At 41.5% G+C, this 18611-nt stretch overlaps 1 protein-coding gene and 1 pseudogene across 1 annotated transcript; both read right to left on the bottom strand.

Annotated features, from left to right (window-relative positions):
- LOC135666180 (ATP synthase subunit alpha, chloroplastic-like) overlaps positions 1-14508 on the bottom strand; it is a 33274-nt pseudogene extending 18766 nt beyond the window's left edge.
- Positions 14509-14759: 251 nt separating this feature from the next.
- On the bottom strand, positions 14760-15817 carry LOC135666248 (ATP synthase subunit alpha, chloroplastic-like). Its single transcript, XM_065177815.1, has one exon. It carries the CDS (start codon positions 15264-15266, stop codon positions 14760-14762), a length of 507 nt encoding a protein of 168 aa, XP_065033887.1. The 5' UTR covers positions 15267-15817.
- Between the last annotated feature and the right edge of the window lie 2794 nt (positions 15818-18611).

The raw sequence follows: 18611 nt of genomic DNA on the forward strand, positions 1-18611 counted from the left end.
CCGTGAACCTCCGACGATCTCTTCGGCGAACTTCCAAAAATTCCGACAGGTTCCCGATTTCTTCTCGGTTGGTTCCGGCAGCATCTCCGACGATTCTTCGGACTCTTAAACGTCCATCGAACTTGACTCCGGTATCCTTGCTTTATGTTTTCTGGCTTATCGTAGTTAATCCTGCACACTTAACTCAATAATATGGATTAGATCAAATAACCCATCAATTGATTTTATCATCAAAATTCGAGATTCAACATATGCTAGTGAGCTTAGAGAATTGAGATGGATCTCCGGTCATATGCCTTGAGCATCCACTATCAAGGTACCATCTCTTGCTCCTAGCTTGCGATGGTTTAGTTTTCTACAAGAAAGGATGATGTTTAGGTACCCATTTGCTTTTGGGTGCCTCACAAATAGATCTACATTTTCTATCATGTTGCATAGAATTTGTCATGGTTCCTTTAGGAACCCAAATCAATTTGTTTGGACTAATTTTCTTAAATGGACAATAATGCGTCCTGTGTCCAAACTTGCAACAAAAGTTGCATTTGCTTTGATGTTTAACATGTAAGATGGGGCCTTTTATGAAGGTGGTTGGATTTTGGTGAGGACTTCTTACGAATCCAATTCCACTTCTTTTGGGAACGTGACCCTTGTTTGTAAGGATCATGTTCAATGACTTGCTACCAACCTCGAATTTCTTCAAGGTATCCTTAAGTAGCAAGTTTTCTTTTTGGAAAGTTTCTAGATCATGGCATTTTATGCATGAGTTTAAACTATCATGATGTTCAGTATTTAACTTATCAAATTTGTAAATAAGACTATCATACTCCTTTTTTAGCAATTTGTATTTACCACTAATAGTCTTACAATCATCAAACAATTCATGGAAAGCATTTAATAATTCATCGAATGATAAATCTGCATCTAATGAATTTGTTACCTCGTCTTCGATGGCCATTAAGGCGTAATGAGCAACTTGCTCGGTGTTGGTCTCCTCTTCTTCGGACGCGCTCGAGTCGTCCCATGTTGCTTGAAGCGCCTTCTTCTTTGATATTTTCCTTTTGACTTGGGGACAATCACTCTTGTAGTGTCCTGGCTTTTTGCATTCATAGCAGATCACTTGGTCCTTCTTGGGTTCAAGTTTATTTTTCGCATCATTCTTAAACTTGTTTCTTTTAAAGAACTTTTTAAACTTTCTTGTTAAAAGTGCCAAGTCATCGTCACAGTCCTCATCACTTGAGTTTTCTCTCAAGTGGCATTCAGAAGTTTTGAGTGCCATATCCTTCCTGTTGTTTGGAAGGATGTCTTCTTGCTCTTCATGAGCTTTACAAGTCATTTCGTAGGTCATTAATGACCCGATTAGCTCTTCAAGAGGGAAGTTGCGCAGATCTTTTGCCTCTTGAATAGCAGTGACTTTAGGATCCCAACTCTTAGGAAGGGATCTTAGTATCTTATTTACGAGTTCAAAATCCGAAAAACCTTTTCCGAGTCCTTTTAGACCGTTGACGACATCCGTGAAACGGGTAAACATGTCGCCAATGGTTTCACTTGGTTTCATTCGGAAAAGTTCAAAAGAATGTAACAACAGATTGATTTTTGACTCTTTCACTCTACTTGTGCCCTCATGGGTCACTTCGAGTGTGTGCCAAATATCAAATGCAGTTTCGCAAGTTGAAACACGATTAAACTCGTTTTTATCAAGTGCGCAAAATAAGGCATTCATAACCTTTGCATTAAGAGCGAAAGCCTTCTTCTCCAATTCATTCCAATCGATCATTGGAAGAGAAGACTTTGAAAATCCGTTTTCAACAAGGTTCCATAGTTCAAAATCCATAGAAATAAGAAAGATCCTCATTCGGGTCTTCCAGTAGGTGTAGTCCGTCCCACTGAACATGGGTGGACGTGTAATAGAATGCCCCTCTTGGTTTCCGGCGTATGCCATCTCTCTTGGGTTTTAATCCGTTAGAGAGTTAACCTTGCTCTGATACCAATTGTTAGGAACGAGAGCACTAAGAGGGGGGGGTGAATTAGTGCAGCGGAAATCTTTCAGCGATTTAAAAATCAAAGCAGCGTTCGTCTGATAAAAACGATTTCGATGTAGAAGCCGATTCTAAGATTGCTTAAGATTAAGCGCAGTTTATTTCTAAGCACAGTTTACGTCTAAACGCAGCTTGCGTCTAAATACAGTTTGCGTCTAAACACAGTTTTGCGTTTAAACACAGTTTTACGTCTAAACGTAGTTTTGCGTCTAAACTCAGTTTACGTCTAAACACAGCTTTACGTCTAAACGTAGTTTTGCGTTCAAAAGTAGTTTACGTCTAAAACACAGTTTTATGTCAAAACACAGTTTGCGCAGTTTACGTCTAAACACAGTTTTGTGTTTAAACTCAGTTTACGTCTAAACGCAGTTTTACGTCTAAACGCAGTTTGCGTCTAAACGTAGTTTTACGTCTAAACGTAGTTTTACGTTTAAAAGTAGTTTACGTTTAAAACACAGTTTTATGTCAAATCACAGTTTGCGCACTTTACGTCTAAACGCAGTTTTACGTCTAAACGCAGTTTGCGTCTAAACGCAATTTTACGTCTAAACGTAGTTTGCGTCTAAAACAGTTTCAAAGGGAACTGAACTTAGAAACTGGTTCGTAAAAGCGCAGAAGACAGTTTTGCAGAATCAAAACGCAAACGTAAGCTGCAATGTAAATATCGTACGAGAGACACCGATTTACGTCTGAATGCAGATTCGGAAAGATCAGCACTTAGAAACTTGTTCGTAAAAGCGCAGAGAGCAGTAGCTATGTAGGAGGTTTGCAGTAATGATAAGGTACTCGAAATAAAAGCAAACCAGAGATTTGTTAGGATCGAGAGCACTAAGAGGGGGGGGGGTGAATTAGTGCAGCGGATATCTTTCTGCGATTAAAAACGAAAGCTGCGTTTGTTCGATAAAAACGATTTCGATGTAAAAGCTGATTTTAAGATTACTTAAGATCAAGCGCAGTTTACGTCTAAACACAGTTTACGTTTAAACTCAGTTTTCGTCTAAATACAGTTTGCGTATAAATGCAGTTTTGCGTCTAAACGTAGTTTTACGTCTAAACGCAGTTTTGCGTCTAAACTCAGTTTACGTCTAAACGCAGTTTTACGTCTAAACGCAGTTTGCGTCTAAACGCAGTTTTACGTCTGAACGCAGTTTGCGTCTAAAAGTAGTTTTACGTCTAAAACACAGTTTTACGTTTAAACACAGTTTCAAAGAGATCTGATTTTAGAAACTCGTTCGTAAAAGCGCAGAAGACAGTTTTGCAGAATCAAAACGTAAATGTAAATTGATCGTACGAAAAACAGAGATTTACGTCTGAATGCAGATTCGAAAAGATCAGCACTTAGAACTTGTTCGTAAAGGCGCAGAGAGCAGTAGTTATGTAGGAGGTTTGCAGCAATGATAAGGAACTCAAAAATAAACGCAAACCAGAGATTTAGAGTGGTTCGGTCAGTCTTGACCTACTCCACTTTTGGCTTCCTCTACCGATGAGGTCACCGACGTCAACTAGCTGTCTTCCTTCAATGGGCGAAGGCCAACTGCCCTTTTACAGTTTCACTCCTTTTGACGGGCTCAGGAGACAACCCTTACAGATCCTTTCTCTCCTCTCTTTACAACTCAAGACTTGAAGAACATAAAGAGGATAACTTTTGGACTTTACACAAGTTTGAGCTCTTAGAATCACAGAAAAGATCAAGAATTCGTAGTGGATCTGTATCCTTTCTGTGCTGAATGGGTGGGGTATTTATAGGCCCCAACCCAGTTCAAACTTCGAGCTCAAACCGATCAAATCCCGGAATTCCGGGATCAGGCGGTTGCACCTCTTGACTGGAGAGGTTGCACCGCCTGGCAGAGCTCGAAGTCTGAGCTCAGGCGGTTGCACCTCTTGACTGGAGAGGTTGCACCGCCTGGCAGAGCTCGAAGACTGAGCCCAGGCGGATGCACCTTCTCTGTCAGGGGTGGTTGCACCTCTCTGCCAGAGCTCGAAGACCGAGCTCAGGCGGTGCATCTCCTGATCAGAGAGGTTTCACCTCTCTGCCAGAGGTGGTTGCACCTCTCTGCCAGAGGTGGTTGCACCTCTCTGCCAGAGCTCGAAGACCGAGCTCAGGCGGTGCATCTCCTGGCCAGAGAGGTTGCACCTCTCTTCCAGAGCTCGAAGACCGAGCTCGGTGATTGCATCGCCTAGCAGAGCTCGAAACTTGAGCTCTGGCGGTGCTACCTCTTGACAGAGGAGGTTGCACCGCCCAGTCTCGTTTGGAGACTAAGTCCTGGGCGGTGCTACCTCCCTGCCTGGGCGGTTGCACCTCCCATAGCTTCTTGGGTCCGAATGGGTTGAACCATTCGACCCAACATGAGTTCTTCAGGGGCCCAATTGCCCCAGGATTAAGCTAATGGGATCACCTCCCATTTCTAACTTAATCACCATGCTAACTACGATTAAATTTAAGATAATTTCTGCAGCTTTGCTTCGGTACGTCAATCGCTTCTTCCGGCGAGTTTCCGACGAACTTCCGTCGATCATCCGATGAACCCTCGGTGATGCTTCTGCGGACTTCCGGCAAACTCCTGGACTTTGCGACGATCCACTTGGCGAGTTCCGACGAGCTTCGCTTGGCAAGCTTCCGGACTTCTCGGATCTGTTCTCGCAGAACTTCCGACGACCGTCCGAACTTCCGTCGAACTCTCGAACTCCCAACGTGATCATGATCTTGACTCTGGAGCAACTCCTGCTGCTTGTCTATCTTTCATCGTAGTTAATCCTGCACACTTATCTCAACACACAGATTAGACAACAAATGACAATTGACTTCATCATCAAAATCTGAGATTCAACAATCTCCCCCTTTTTGATGATGACAATCAATTGATAATGGAGTTATCCTTAACTCCCCCTGTCTACATGCCATAGTTGAGATAAGTCAACCTTGAATTCAAGACCAAGAATTCAAGGGACGTATTGATAAGTTAGATCAGTTAAACTTATCAATACTTCCATCATGATACCCATCATGATGTATCTCTCCAAGAATGATGTCAAACCTTGACATACATCATCAAGTTTGTATGATTGTGTTTGTAACTATTCATCATGTAGTTTGATCATTTTCGCATAAAGCTGTGAAGCACTATTACATGATGCACACATTTGAAATATTCTAGCAAGTTTTGCATTTTCTTCACATGATAAGATATCAACTCAGGGCATAATGCAAACTTTAGCACATGTTCATATATCCCTAGGTGATGCAAGGATGGCATAATCATAGCAGTGTTTATAGCATCACTTATAGACAAAGTATGACACAGACATAATAATCATGACAGTGTTTATCAATTCATATATTTCTCCCCCTTTGTCATCAACAAAAAGCATAGTAATAATGATACCAGATGCATACACATGAATCATTTCATCAAATTTATTCATGAAAGTGTACAAAAGAAATCTGTTTTATAGCATTCGAACAAGATTTTGTTGCAGATAGAAACATGGCAATCAAGTGATTTGATCATTCAACATAGTCCGAAATAATTTTAACAAGTTTATTTATTCGGACACATCAACATTCCTAGTTCTCTTCTAATGAAGTCAAATTGTTCTTCACTTAGAGGTTTTGTAAAAATGTCAGCTAGTTGATGTTTAGTATCAATGAACTCTATGGTTACGTCATGATTAGTGACATGATCTCGAAAGTGATGTCTAATATCAATATGTTTTGTTCTTGAGTGTTGTATAGGATTCTTAGTTAAGCAAATTGCACTCATGTTATCACATTTAATGGGAATATCTTTAAGATTAACTTTGTAATCTTCTAGAGTGTTTTTCATCCATACAACTTGTGCACAGCATGCACTTGCTGCAATATATTCAGCTTCGGTTGTTGATAGTGCAACCGAGTTTTGTTTCCTTGATGACCGGGAAACAAGGGCATGTCCTAAGAATTGACATGATCCTGATGTGCTTTTTCTATCTAATCTACAACCAGCAAAGTCTGCATCAGCATAAGCAATTAACTCAAAATTCTCTGATTTTGGGTACCATAATCCTAGATTTGTGGTTCCATTAAGATATCTAAATATTCTCTTAACTGCTTTGAGATGAGATATCTTAGGGTTTGATTGAAATCTAGCACAAAGTCCTACACTGAACATGATGTCTGGTCTGGTAGCAGTGAGGTAAAGTAAACTTCCTATCATACCCCTATAAGTTTTTTAATCAAAGCTTTCTCCACTTTCATCAATTTCTAACTTAGTGGAGGTGCTCATAGGAGTGTTACTAGCCTTTGAGTTGTTCATATTAAACCTTTTTAATAAATTCATGGCATATTTAGTTTGACTAATAAAGATGCCATTGCTTAGTTGTTTGATTTGTAAACCTAAGAAGAATGTTAATTCTCCCATTAAGCTCATTTCGAATTCAAGACGCATAGTTTTAGCAAAAGATTTACAAAGATATTCATTTGTAGAGCCAAAGATAATATCATCAACATAAATCTGAACAATGAGAAAATTATTTTCAAAATTCTTGATAAACAATGTAGTATCAACCTTGCCTTTTGTAAAATTATTTTTGATAAGAAAAGAACTAAGTCTCTCATACCAAGCCCTTGGGGCTTGTTTTAAACCATAGAGAGCTTTAGTTAATCTAAACACATGATTAGGGAGGCTATTATTTTCAAATCCTGGAGGTTGTTCAACATAAACTTCTTTAGAAATAAAGCCATTTAGAAAGGCGCTTTTAACATCCATTTGAAATAACTTGAAATTATGACTACTAGCGTAGGCAAGGAGCATCCTTATGGCTTCCAATCGAGCCACAGGTGCGAAGGTTTCTTCGTAATCGATACCTTCTTCTTGGTTGAAACCTTTGGCCACTAATCTAGCCTTGTTTCTAACCACGATACCATTTTAATCTTGCTTGTTTCTGAAAACCCATTTAGTACCAATAACTAAATGGTCATTTGGCCTAGGAACAAGCTTCCATACCTCATTTCTCTCAAATTGATTCAATTCATCTTGCATTGCGATAATCCATGAATCATCTTTCATGGCTTCGTCAACGCATTTGGGTTCAATTTGGGAGAGAAAGGCGGCGTTTGCACAAAAAGTTTTAAGAGAAGATCGTGTTTGAACCCCCTTTGACGTGTCTCCTAAGATTAGCTCCTTGGGATGAGCATCTACATACTTCCAATCCTTGGGTAAGGATATTTCGGGAGTGGATGCATCCAAGTTGCTAGTTGGAGAAGGGGTTTCATTTAAATTCAAGGAATCAAAATTAACATCTTCGTCAAGATTATTTTTCGTGATTTCGGAAATCTCATTGAAAACAACATGAATAGATTCTTCGATAATTAAAGTTCTTTTATTGAAGATACGAAAGGCTTTAGAAACAGTAGAATAACCAAGAAAAATTCCTTCATCGGATTTAGCATCAAATTTTCCTAAGTTGTCCTTTTCATTTAAGATAAAACACTTACACCCAAAGACTTTAAAATATGAGACATTGGGTTTTTTATTGTTCCATAATTCATAGGGAGTTTTGGTTAGTAGAGGTCTTACTAGAACTCTATTCAAAATGTAGCATGCAGTATTTACGGCTTCGGCCCAAAAATATTTGGGTAGGTTGTGTTCATTCAACATGGTTCTTGCCATTTCTTGTAAATTTCGATTTTTTCTTTCTACAACTCCATTTTGTTGAGGATTTCTAGGAGTAGAGAAATTATGGTTGTATCCATTGAGTTCACAAAATTCCTGGTAATCATGGTTTTGAAATTCACCACCATGATCACTTCTAATTGATGAAATCATAGACCCTTTCTCATTCTGAACAAGTTTGCAAAACTTGGTAAAAGATCTAAAGCATTCACTTTTCTGTTTTAAGAAGTAAGTCCATGTGTATCTGCTATAGTCATCCACGATGACGAAGGCATATTTGCTACCTCCTAGGCTTGATGTGGAGATTGGTCCGAACAAGTCCATATGGATCAATTGTAAGGGCCTAGAGGTGCTTATTTGATTTTTAGATTTGAAGCTACTCTTAATTTGTTTTCCTAATTGGCAAGCATCACATACATTATCTTTGATGAACTTGATATGAGGAATTCCTCTTACAAGTTCTTTGGATGATATTTGAGTGATTAGTTTCATGCTAGCATGACCTAATCTTCTATGCCATATCCAAGCATCCTCATTCAAAGCAGAAAAACACATTTCATTACACAAATCATTGATGTCAATAGTGTATACGTTATTTTGTTTCAATGCAATCATAGATATATTTTTGTGTGGTTTTTGAATGATGCAAGCATTAGATTCAAATCTTATAATATATCCTTTATCACATAATTGACTAATGCTCAAGAGGTTATGTTGTAAACCATCAACTAGCAAAACATCTTCAATAGAGAAGTTGGATTTGTTACCTATGGTTCCTTTGCCAACGATTTTACCCTTGTTGTTGTCTCCGAAGGTGACATATCCTTCGTTTATGCTAGTGAGCTTAGAGAATTGTGATGGATCTCCGGTAATATGCCTTGAGCATCCACTATCAACGTACCATCTCTTGCTCCTAGCTTGTGATGGTTTAGTTTTCTACAAGAAAGGATGATGTTTAGGTACCCATTTGCTTTTGGGTGCCTCACAAATAGATCTATATTTTTTATCATGTTGCATAGAATTTGTCATGGTCCCTTTAGGAACCAAAATCAATTTGTTTGGACTAATTTTCTTAAATGGACAATAACGCGTCCTGTGTCCAAACTTGCAACAAAAGTTGCATTTGCTTTGATGTTCAACATATAAGATGGGGCCTTTTATGAAGGTGGTTGGATTTTGGTGAGGACTTCTCACGAATCCAATTCCAGTTCTTTTGGGAACGTGACCCTTGTTTGTAAGGATCATGTTCAATGACTTGCTACCAACCTCGAATTTCTTCAAGGTATTCTTAAGTAGCAAGTTTTCTTTTTGGAGAGTTTCTAGATCATGGCATTTTATGCATGAGCTTAAGCTATCATGATGTTCAGCATTTAACTTATCGAAATTATAAATAAGACTATCATGCTGCTTTTTTAGCAATTTGTATTTACTACTGATAGTCTTACACTCATCAAACAATTCATGGAAAGCATTTAATAATTCATCGAATGATAAATCTGCATCTATTGAATTTGTTACCTCATCTTCGATGGCCATTAAGGCGTAATGAGCAACTTGCTCGGTGTTGGACTCCTCTTCTTCGGATGCGCTCGAGTCATCCCATGTTGCTTGAAGAGCCTTCTTCTTTGATGTTCTCCTTTTGGCTTGGGGACAATCACTCTTGTAGTGTCCTGGCTTTTTGCATTCATAGCAGATCACTTGGTCCTTCTTGGGTTCAAGTTTAATTTTTGCATCATTCTTAAACTTGTTTCTTTTAAAGAACTTTTTAAACTTTCTTGTTAGAAGTGCCAAGTCATCATTACAGTCTTCATCACTTGAGTTTTCTCTCAAGTGGCATTCAGAAGTTTTAAGTGCCATATCCTTCCTGTTCTTTGGAAGGATGTCATCTTGCTCTTCATGAGCTTTACAGGTCATTTCGTAGGTCATTAATGACCCGATTAGTTCTTCAAGAGGGAAGTTGCGCAGATCTTTTGCCTCTTGAATAGCAGTGACTTTAGGATCCCAACTCTTAGGAAGGGATCTTAGTATCTTACTTACGAGTTCAAAATCCGAAAAACTTTTTCCAAGTCCTTTTAGACCGTTGACGACATCCGTGAAACGGGTAAACATGTCGCCAATGGTTTCACTTGGTTTCATTCGAAAAAGTTCAAAAGAATGTAATAACAGATTGATTTTTGACTCTTTCACTCTACTTGTGCCCTCGTGGGTCACTTCGAGTGTGTGCCAAATATCAAATGCAGTTTCGCAAGTTGAAACACGATTAAACTCGTTTTTATCAAGTGCGCAAAATAAGGCATTCATAGCCTTTGCATTAAGAGCGAAAGCCTTCTTCTCCAATTCATTCCAATCGATCATTGGAAGAGAAGACTTTGAAAATCCGTTTTCAACAAGGTTCCATAGTTCAAAATCCATAGAAATAAGAAAGATCCTCATTCGAGTCTTCCAGTAGGTGTAGTCCGTCCCACTGAACATGGGTGGACGTGTAATAGAATGCCCCTCATGGTTTCCGGCGTATGCCATCTCTCTTGGGTTTTAATCCGTTAGAGAGTTAACCTTGCTCTGATACCAATTGTTAGGATCGAGAGATCTAAGAGGGGGGGGGGGGTGAATTAGTGCAGCGGATATCTTTCTGCGATTAAAAACGAAAGCTGCGTTTGTTCGATAAAAACGATTTCGATGTAAAAGCTGATTCTAAGATTACTTAAGATCAAGCGCAGTTTACGTCTAAACACAGTTTACGTTTAAACTCAGTTTGCGTCTAAATACAGTTTGCGTATAAACGCAGTTTTGCGTCTAAACGTAGTTTTACGTCTAAACGCAGTTTTGCGTCTAAACTCAGTTTACGTCTAAACGCAGTTTTACGTCTAAACGCAGTTTGCGTTTAAAAGTAGTTTTACGTCTAAAACACAGTTTTACACAGTTTACGTCTAAACGCAGTTTTACGTCTAAACGCAGTTTGCGTCTAAACGCAGTTTTACGTCTGAACGCAGTTTGCGTCTAAAAGTAGTTTTACGTCTAAAACACAGTTTTACGTTTAAACACAGTTTCAAAGAGATCTGATTTTAGAAACTCGTTCGTAAAAGCGCAGAAGACAGTTTTGCAGAATGAAAACGTAAATGTAAATTGATCGTACGAAAAACAGAGATTTACGTCTGAATGCAGATTTGAAAAGATCAGCACTTAGAACTTGTTCGTAAAGGCGCAGAGAGCAGTAGTTATGTAGGAGGTTTGCAGCAATGATAAGGAACTCAAAAATAAATGCAAACCAGAGATTTAGAGTGGTTCGGTCAGTCTTGACCTACTCCACTTTTGGCTTCCTCTACCGACGAGGTCACCGACGTCAACTAGCTGTCTTCCTTCAATGGGCGAAGGCCAACTGCCCTTTTACAGTTTCACTCCTTTTGACGGGCTCAGGAGACAACCCTTACAGATCCTTTCTCTCCTCTCTTTACAACTCAAGACTTGAAGAACAGAAAGAGGAGAACTTTTGGACTTTACACAAGTTTGAGCTCTTAGAATCACAGAAAAGATCAAGAATTCGTAGTGGATCTGTATCCTTTCTGTGCTGAATGGGTGGGGTATTTATAGGCCCCAACCCAGTTCAAACTTCGAGCTCAAACCGATCAAATCCCGGAATTCCGGGATCAGGCGGTTGCACCTCTTGACTGGAGAGGTTGCACCGCCTGGCAGAGCTCGAAGTCTGAGCTCAGGCGGTTGCACTTCTTGACTGGAGAGGTTGCACCGCCTGGCAGAGCTCGAAGACTGAGCCCAGGCGGATGCACCTTCTCTGTCAGGGGTGGTTGCACCTCTCTGCCAGAGCTCGAAGACCGAGCTCAGGCGGTGCATCTCCTGATCAGAGAGGTTTCACCTCTCTGCCAGAGGTGGTTGCACCTCTCTGCCAGAGGTGGTTGCACCTCTCTGCCAGAGGTGGTTGCACCTCTCTGCCAGAGCTCGAAGACCGAGCTCAGGCGGTGCATCTCCTGGCCAGAGAGGTTGCACCTCTCTTCCAGAACTCGAAGACCGAGCTCGGTGATTGCATCGCCTGGCAGAGCTCGAAACTTGAGCTCTGGCGGTGCTACCTCTTGACAGAGGAGGTTGCACCGCCCAGTCTCGTTTGGAGACTAAGTCCTGGGCAGTTGCACCTCTTGGCTGGAGCGGTTGCACCGCCCAGTCTCGCTGGGAGACTTAGCCTGGGCGGTGCTACCTCCCTGCCTGGGCGGTTGCACCTCCCACAGCTTCTTGGGTCCGAATGGGTTGAACCATTCGACCCAACATGAGTTCTTCAGGGGCCCAATTGCCCCAGGATTAAGCTAATGGGATCACCTCCCATTTCTAACTTAATCACCGTGCTAACTACGATTAAATTTAAGACAATTTCTGCAGCTTTGCTTCGGTACGTCAATCGCTTCTTCCGGCGAGTTTCCGGCGAACTTCCGTCGATCATCCGATGAACCCTCGGTGATGCTTCTGCGGACTTCCGGCAAACTCCTGGACTTTGCGACGATCCACTTGGCGAGTTCCGACGAGCTTCGCTTCGCAAGCTTCCGGACTTCTCGGATCTGTTCTCGCAGAACCTCCGACGACCGTCCGAACTTCCGTCGAACTCTCGAACTCCCAACGTGATCATGATCTTGACTCTGGAGCAACTCCTGCTGCTTGTCTATCTTTCATCGTAGTTAATCCTGCACACTTATCTCAACACACAGATTAGACAACAAATGACAATTGACTTCATCATCAAAATTCGAGATTCAACAAGATTTAGAGTGGTTCGGTCAGTCTTGACCTACTCCACTTTTGGCTTCCTCCTCCGACGAGGTTGCCGATGTCAACTAGCTGCCTTCCTTCAATGGGCGAAGGTCAACTGCCCTTTTACAGTTTCACTCCTTTTGACGGGCTCAGGAGACAACCCTTACAGATCCTTTCTCTTCTCTCTTTACAACTCAAGACTTGAAGAACAGAAAGAGGAGACTTAAGGATTTTACACATATTTGAGCTCTTAGAATCACAGAAAAGATCAAGAATTCGTAATGGATCTGTTCTCATTCTGTGCTGAATGGGTGGGGTATTTATAGGCCCCAACCCAGTTCAAACTTCGAGCTCAAAACGATCAAATCCCGGAATTCCGGGATCAGGCGGTTGCACCTCTTGACTGGAGAGGTTGCACCGCCTGGCAGAGCTCGAAGTCTGAGCTCAGGCGGTTGCACCTCTTGACTGGAGAGGTTGCACCGCCTGGCAGAGCTCGAAGACTGAGCTCAGGCGGATGCACCTTCTCTGTCAGGGGTGGTTGCACCTCTCTGCCAGAGCTCGAAGACCGAGCTCAGGCAGTGCATCTCCTGATCAGAGAGGTTTCACCTCTCTGCCAGAGCTCGAAGACCGAGCTCAGGCGGTGCATCTCCTGGCCAGAGAGGTTGCACCTCTCTGCCAGAGCTCGAAGACCGAGCTCGGTGATTGCATCGCCTTGCAGAGCTCGAAACTTGAGCTCTGGCGGTGCTACCTCTTGACAGAGGAGGTTGCACCGCCCAGTCTCGCTTGGAGACTGAGCCCTGGGCGGTTGCACCTCTTGGCTGGAGCAGTTGCACCGCCCAGTCTCGTTGGGAGACTTAGCCTGGGCGGTGCTACCTCCCTGCCTGGGCGGTTGCACCTCCCACAGCAACTTGGGTCCGAATGGGTTGAACCATTCGACCCAACTTGAGTTCTTCAGGGGCCCAATTGCCCCAGGATTAAGCTAATGGGATCACCTCCCATTTCTACCTTAATCACCGTGCTAACTACGATTAAATCTAAGACAATTTCTGCAGCTTTGCTTCGGTACGTCAATCGCTTCTTCCGGCGAGTTTCCGGCGAACTTCCGTCGATCATCCGATGAACCCTCGGTGATGCTTCTGCGGACTTCCGGCAAACTCCTAGACTTTGCGACGATCCACTTGGCGAGTTCCGACGAGCTTCGCTTGGCAAGCTTCCGGACTTCTCGGATCTGTTCTCGCAGAACCTCCGACGACCGTCCGAACTTCCGTCGAACTCTCGAACTCCCAATGTGATCATGATCTTGACTCCGGCGCAACTCCTGCTGCTTGTCTAACTTTCATCGTAGTTAATCCTGCACACTTATCTCAACACATAGATTAGACAACAAATGACAATTGACTTCATCATCAAAATCCGAGATTCAACAATAATTTCTTGAAATTTAGGTTTATTGTTTTTTAAGTAGCTACGTAACTGACTGATAAATTTCTTTACCTGTTCAATTTCTATCGGATCAAGATATCCATTCGCTCCGGTATAAATAGTAGCTATCTGTTCTTCCACTACGAGAGGGTCTGATTGGGATTGTTTAAGCAACTCGCGTAATCGTTGACCTCTTGCCAATTGATTCTGAGTAGCTTTATCGAGATCAGAAGCGAATTGTGCAAAGGCTTCTAACTCTGTGAATTGCGCTAGTTTCAATTTTGATTTGCCGGCTACTTGTTTCATGGCTTTAATTTGAGCTGCGGATCCTACTTTGGAAACGGAAATACCCACATTAATAGCAGGTCGGATTCCAGCATTGAATAGATCGGCAGATAAGAATATTTGTCCATCTGTAATGGAAATTACATTAGTAGGAATATAAGCTGAAACGTCTCCAGATTGAGTCTCAACTATCGGTAAAGCGGTCATACTTCCTTCACCTAAACTAGAATTTGATTTAGCGGCTCTTTCCAAAAGTCGTGAATGCAAATAAAAAACATCTCCTGGATAAGCTTCACGACCGGGAGGTCTTCTTAATAGAAGAGACATTTGGCGATAAGCTTGTGCTTGTTTGGAGAGATCATCATAAATTATTAAAGTATGTTGTCCACGATACATAAAAAACTCAGCCAGAGCCGCTCCCGTATAAGGAGCGAGGTATTGTAATGTAGCAGGTGAATCCGTCGTTTCAGCTACCACAATAGTATATTCCATCTTTCCTACCTGAGCCACAGAAGATGCTTTTTGACCAATAGCTACATAAACACACATTACATTTTGACCTTTTTGATTGAGAATCGTATCTGTGGCTACGGCTGTTTTGCCAGTCTGTCTGTCTCTAATAATTAATTCTTGTTGACCGCGTCCTAGGGATCATCAAATCAATGGCAATAAGCCCCGTTTGAAGAGGCTCATATACATAACGTCTAGAAATAATACATGGGGCAGGAGATTCAATTAACCGAGATTCAGAAGCTGAAATTTCACCTCTCCCATCAATAGGTTTAGCCAGAGCATTTATAACACGACCCAAATAACCCTCACTCACAGGTATCTGAGCAATTCGTCCTGTTGCTTTTACGGAACTTCCCTCTTGTATCATCAAACCATCACCCATTAATACAACGCCAACATTATTTGATTCCAAATTCAGAGCAATGCCTATTGTACCCTCTTGAAACTCTACTAATTCACCTGCCATTACTTCATCAAGACCATGAACACGAGCAATTCCGTTGCCTACTTGAAGTATGGTACCGGTATTCACAATCTTTATTTCTCTACTATATTGTTCAATACGCTCACGATTAATATTACTAATTTCGTCGGCTCGAAGGGTTACCATTAGTGTTTCTTTATTCTTTTTAGGAAGGAAAAGAAAAAAATAATGCCTAAACTATAACTAAAAAAAGAAGGGCTAATCAGTTATTTCTTGCATGGCCCTGAGAATGCCAATATTAGCACGGATCGTACGGAAATGTAACTCGCTATTCAAGCAACTATTCAGAGTTCCTAGAGCTCCTTGTAAGGCTTGTTGGAAAACTCGTTGTCGGACCTAATTAATCGCTCTTTGTTGTTCAAACTGAAGGGTTTCATTTTTGTAATTTTCTAATTGTTCCAAACTATTACTAGTGGCATTAATCAAATTTTGTTTTTCTCATTCTATTTCAGAGTATCCATTCATTCGATACTCATATGCTTCCATTTCCACTTTACGTAAGCGAGCCCGGGCTCTTTCGAGCTGCTCAATGGCCCCTTTACGTAATTCTTCCGAATTTCGAATAGTATTCAAAATCCTCTGTTTTCGATTATCTAATAAATCATTTAATGAAAGTAGATTATCTTATCATTAATTTCAAAACTTCCATGATCTCTTCCCAAACCAAACATGAATCTTTCGATTCATTTGGCTCTCACGCTCAATTATTTATTTTATTTATGGTGTGGGTATTCCCATATCTTTTTTAATGTTTTATTTATGGTGTGGGTATTCCCATATCTTTTTTAATGTAATGAGCCTACCCTCTCTTTTCTGTTTGTATTCAAAGATGTCAAAACTGATACAAGACCAGAATATCAGGAGGACTCTTCCGACTAGACCAGACAAAAATCTAGAATTGTTAACAAAGTTGTTTCTTTATTTGTATTTTATTTATATTTGTTTTGTATTTTATTTATCATTTTCAATTTTAGAATTCTATTTCATTTTTCATTTTTTAAAAATGAAAATAATAATTATTACATTTTTTTATTTGTTTCTTCAAGTCCAAAAATTCCTTTTTTTTTATACATAGGTCGTCATTTTAGCATTAGATAAAAAAAGCAAAGTGCTCATTTTTCTAGTAAATGGTTCAAATTCTTTTATCGATACGAGTGTTCTATATCAAATCAAATAAATTACCAACTATTTTTTTTTAACCATTTCGTTACTAACGTAGTGGTAGAAGTGATAGAAAGAGTACCATGTTTTACCTAGACTTTAAACAATTTAGCTTTAATCATGTTAATGGTCTCACATTATTGGTTGATAGAGAATCAAAGTGGATTTACCAATAAGTCACGAAATGCTATGGTTCTTACATATGATTTCTTAATTTATTCAGAAGTAATTCATCGAGATCGTGCACCTTTTTCCTATTTCTCCTATAAATACCATAAATAAAGTGCAGCTGGATGGATCCAACCTATTCTTGAAATACACAACTCGCACACACTCCCTTTCCAAAACAAATCAATACACCAAGCACTACACTTAGATTTATTGGATTTGTTGCTAAAATATCGGTATTAAACCCGAAACTCCCGGCAGATGGCCAGTGACCCAAGGAAACGAAAGAATCGATTACATTTTTCATATGCTCCCCTCTCTTATGGATAGGACTAACAAAGAACAGAGTTCTTTTTGTATCATTTCACTCGCCTTTTTTTTATCGATTTCTTTGTTGAATCTCGTATTTTGATGATGAAACAACTTGATATATGTATATGATTTAATCTGCGGTTTGAGTAACGCAGGATGCTTCGATCAGGATGAGACAATTAAAGCAGGAAAATCATGTTGTGCCGAAGGAACATGTCAGAAGATTGGACGTCGGGCCGGTGGATCGGTCGACGTATCGACAGAAGGCTTCGGGCCGTGGAATCGGGCATCAGGCCAAGAAGAGCGGGTATTGTGCCAAGGATATCGGAGTTGCGGAGTCAACTGGCCGATTGGGCAATAGGTTGCAGGAGAGGACGATGCGCCGAAGAATCGGACGAAGCGTCGAGTGACCAATGACATGTCGGACAACTTGGTTAATTGCTTAGGATTAATTGTCTCGATCGAAGTTTTGTTTTATTGTGCAGGATTAACTATGATAACGATGAAGACATAAAGCGAAACAAAGTGTCGGAGTCAAGCGCGAAGGATTTGTTGCGAGTTCGAGAGTTCGACGGAAGTCCGAAGGTTCGTCGGGAATGCTACCGGAACTAGCCGAGAATGAGTTGGGAGCTTGCCGAAGGGTTTTTCGGAAGCTCGCCGGAAGGTTCGTTGGAAGTTCGCGGAGCTCACCGAGAAAGATCGGAGCTTGCCGAAGAAGCTCGTTGGAACTCGCTAAGATCAAATCGTGAAGTCTAGAAGCTTGCCGGGAGTCCGCAGAATGGTTTCCGAGAGTTCATCGGAAGACCGCCGGAAGTTTGCCGGAAGCTCGCCAGAAGAAGTCTTGACTTGCGGACTTTGTAATAGCTTAGAAAATGTCTTTAAAATCATAGTTAGCATGTTAATTAGGGTTAGGATTAGGTGTTAATCCTATAACCCAAGTAGGGGCCAATTAGGCTCAAGTTCGGACTGGTTTGGGCCAAGTTTGGAGCCAAACCAAGTGAGCTGAAATAGTGAAGGAGGTGCAACCGCCTGGGCTAAGTCTGCCAGCGAGACTGGGCGGTGCAACCGCCCCAGCCAGGAGGTGGCACCGCCTGAGCTCAGTCTTCGAGCTAGACTGGGCGGTGCAACCTCCCTGACAGAGAGGTGGCACCGCCTGAGCTCGGTCTTCGAGCTCTGGCAGAGAGGTGCAACCGCCTCAGTCAAGAGGTGGCACCGCCTGGGGCTCAGTCTCCGAGCTAGACTCAGGCGGTGCAACCGCCCCTGACAGAGAGGTGCAACCGCTTGAGCTCAGTCTTCGAGCTCTGCCAGGCGGTGCAACCGCTCCAGTCAGGAGGTGCAACCGCCTGATCCCGGAATTCCGGGATTTGATCGTTTTGAGCTCCAAATTTGAACTGGGTTGGGGCCTATAAATACCCCACCCATTCAGCACAGAAAGCACACAGACCTACACCGAAATCTTGATCCTTTCTGTGATTCTAAGAGCTCAAAATTGTTGTAAAGCCTTTAAGTCTCCTCCTTCTGTTCTTCAAGCTTTTGAGTTGTAAAGTGAGGAGAGAAAGGTTCTGTAAGGGTTGTCTCCTGAGCCCATCAAAAGGAGTGAAACTGTAAAAGGGCAGTTGGCCTTCGCCTATTGAAGGAAGGCCTCTAGTTGACGTCGGTGACCTCGTCGGAGGAGGAAGCCAAAAGTGGAGTAGGTCAAAACTGACCGAACCACTCTAAATCTCTGGTTTGCTTTTATTTCGAGTACCTTATCATTACTGCAAACCTCTGACATAGCTACTGCTCTTTGCGCCTTTACGAACAAGTTTCTAAGTGCTGATCTTTCCAAAT

The sequence above is a fragment of the Musa acuminata genome, unplaced genomic scaffold (genome assembly GCF_036884655.1).
Source record: "Musa acuminata AAA Group cultivar baxijiao unplaced genomic scaffold, Cavendish_Baxijiao_AAA HiC_scaffold_1077, whole genome shotgun sequence".
In the NCBI taxonomy this organism is placed as follows: domain Eukaryota; kingdom Viridiplantae; phylum Streptophyta; class Magnoliopsida; order Zingiberales; family Musaceae; genus Musa; species Musa acuminata.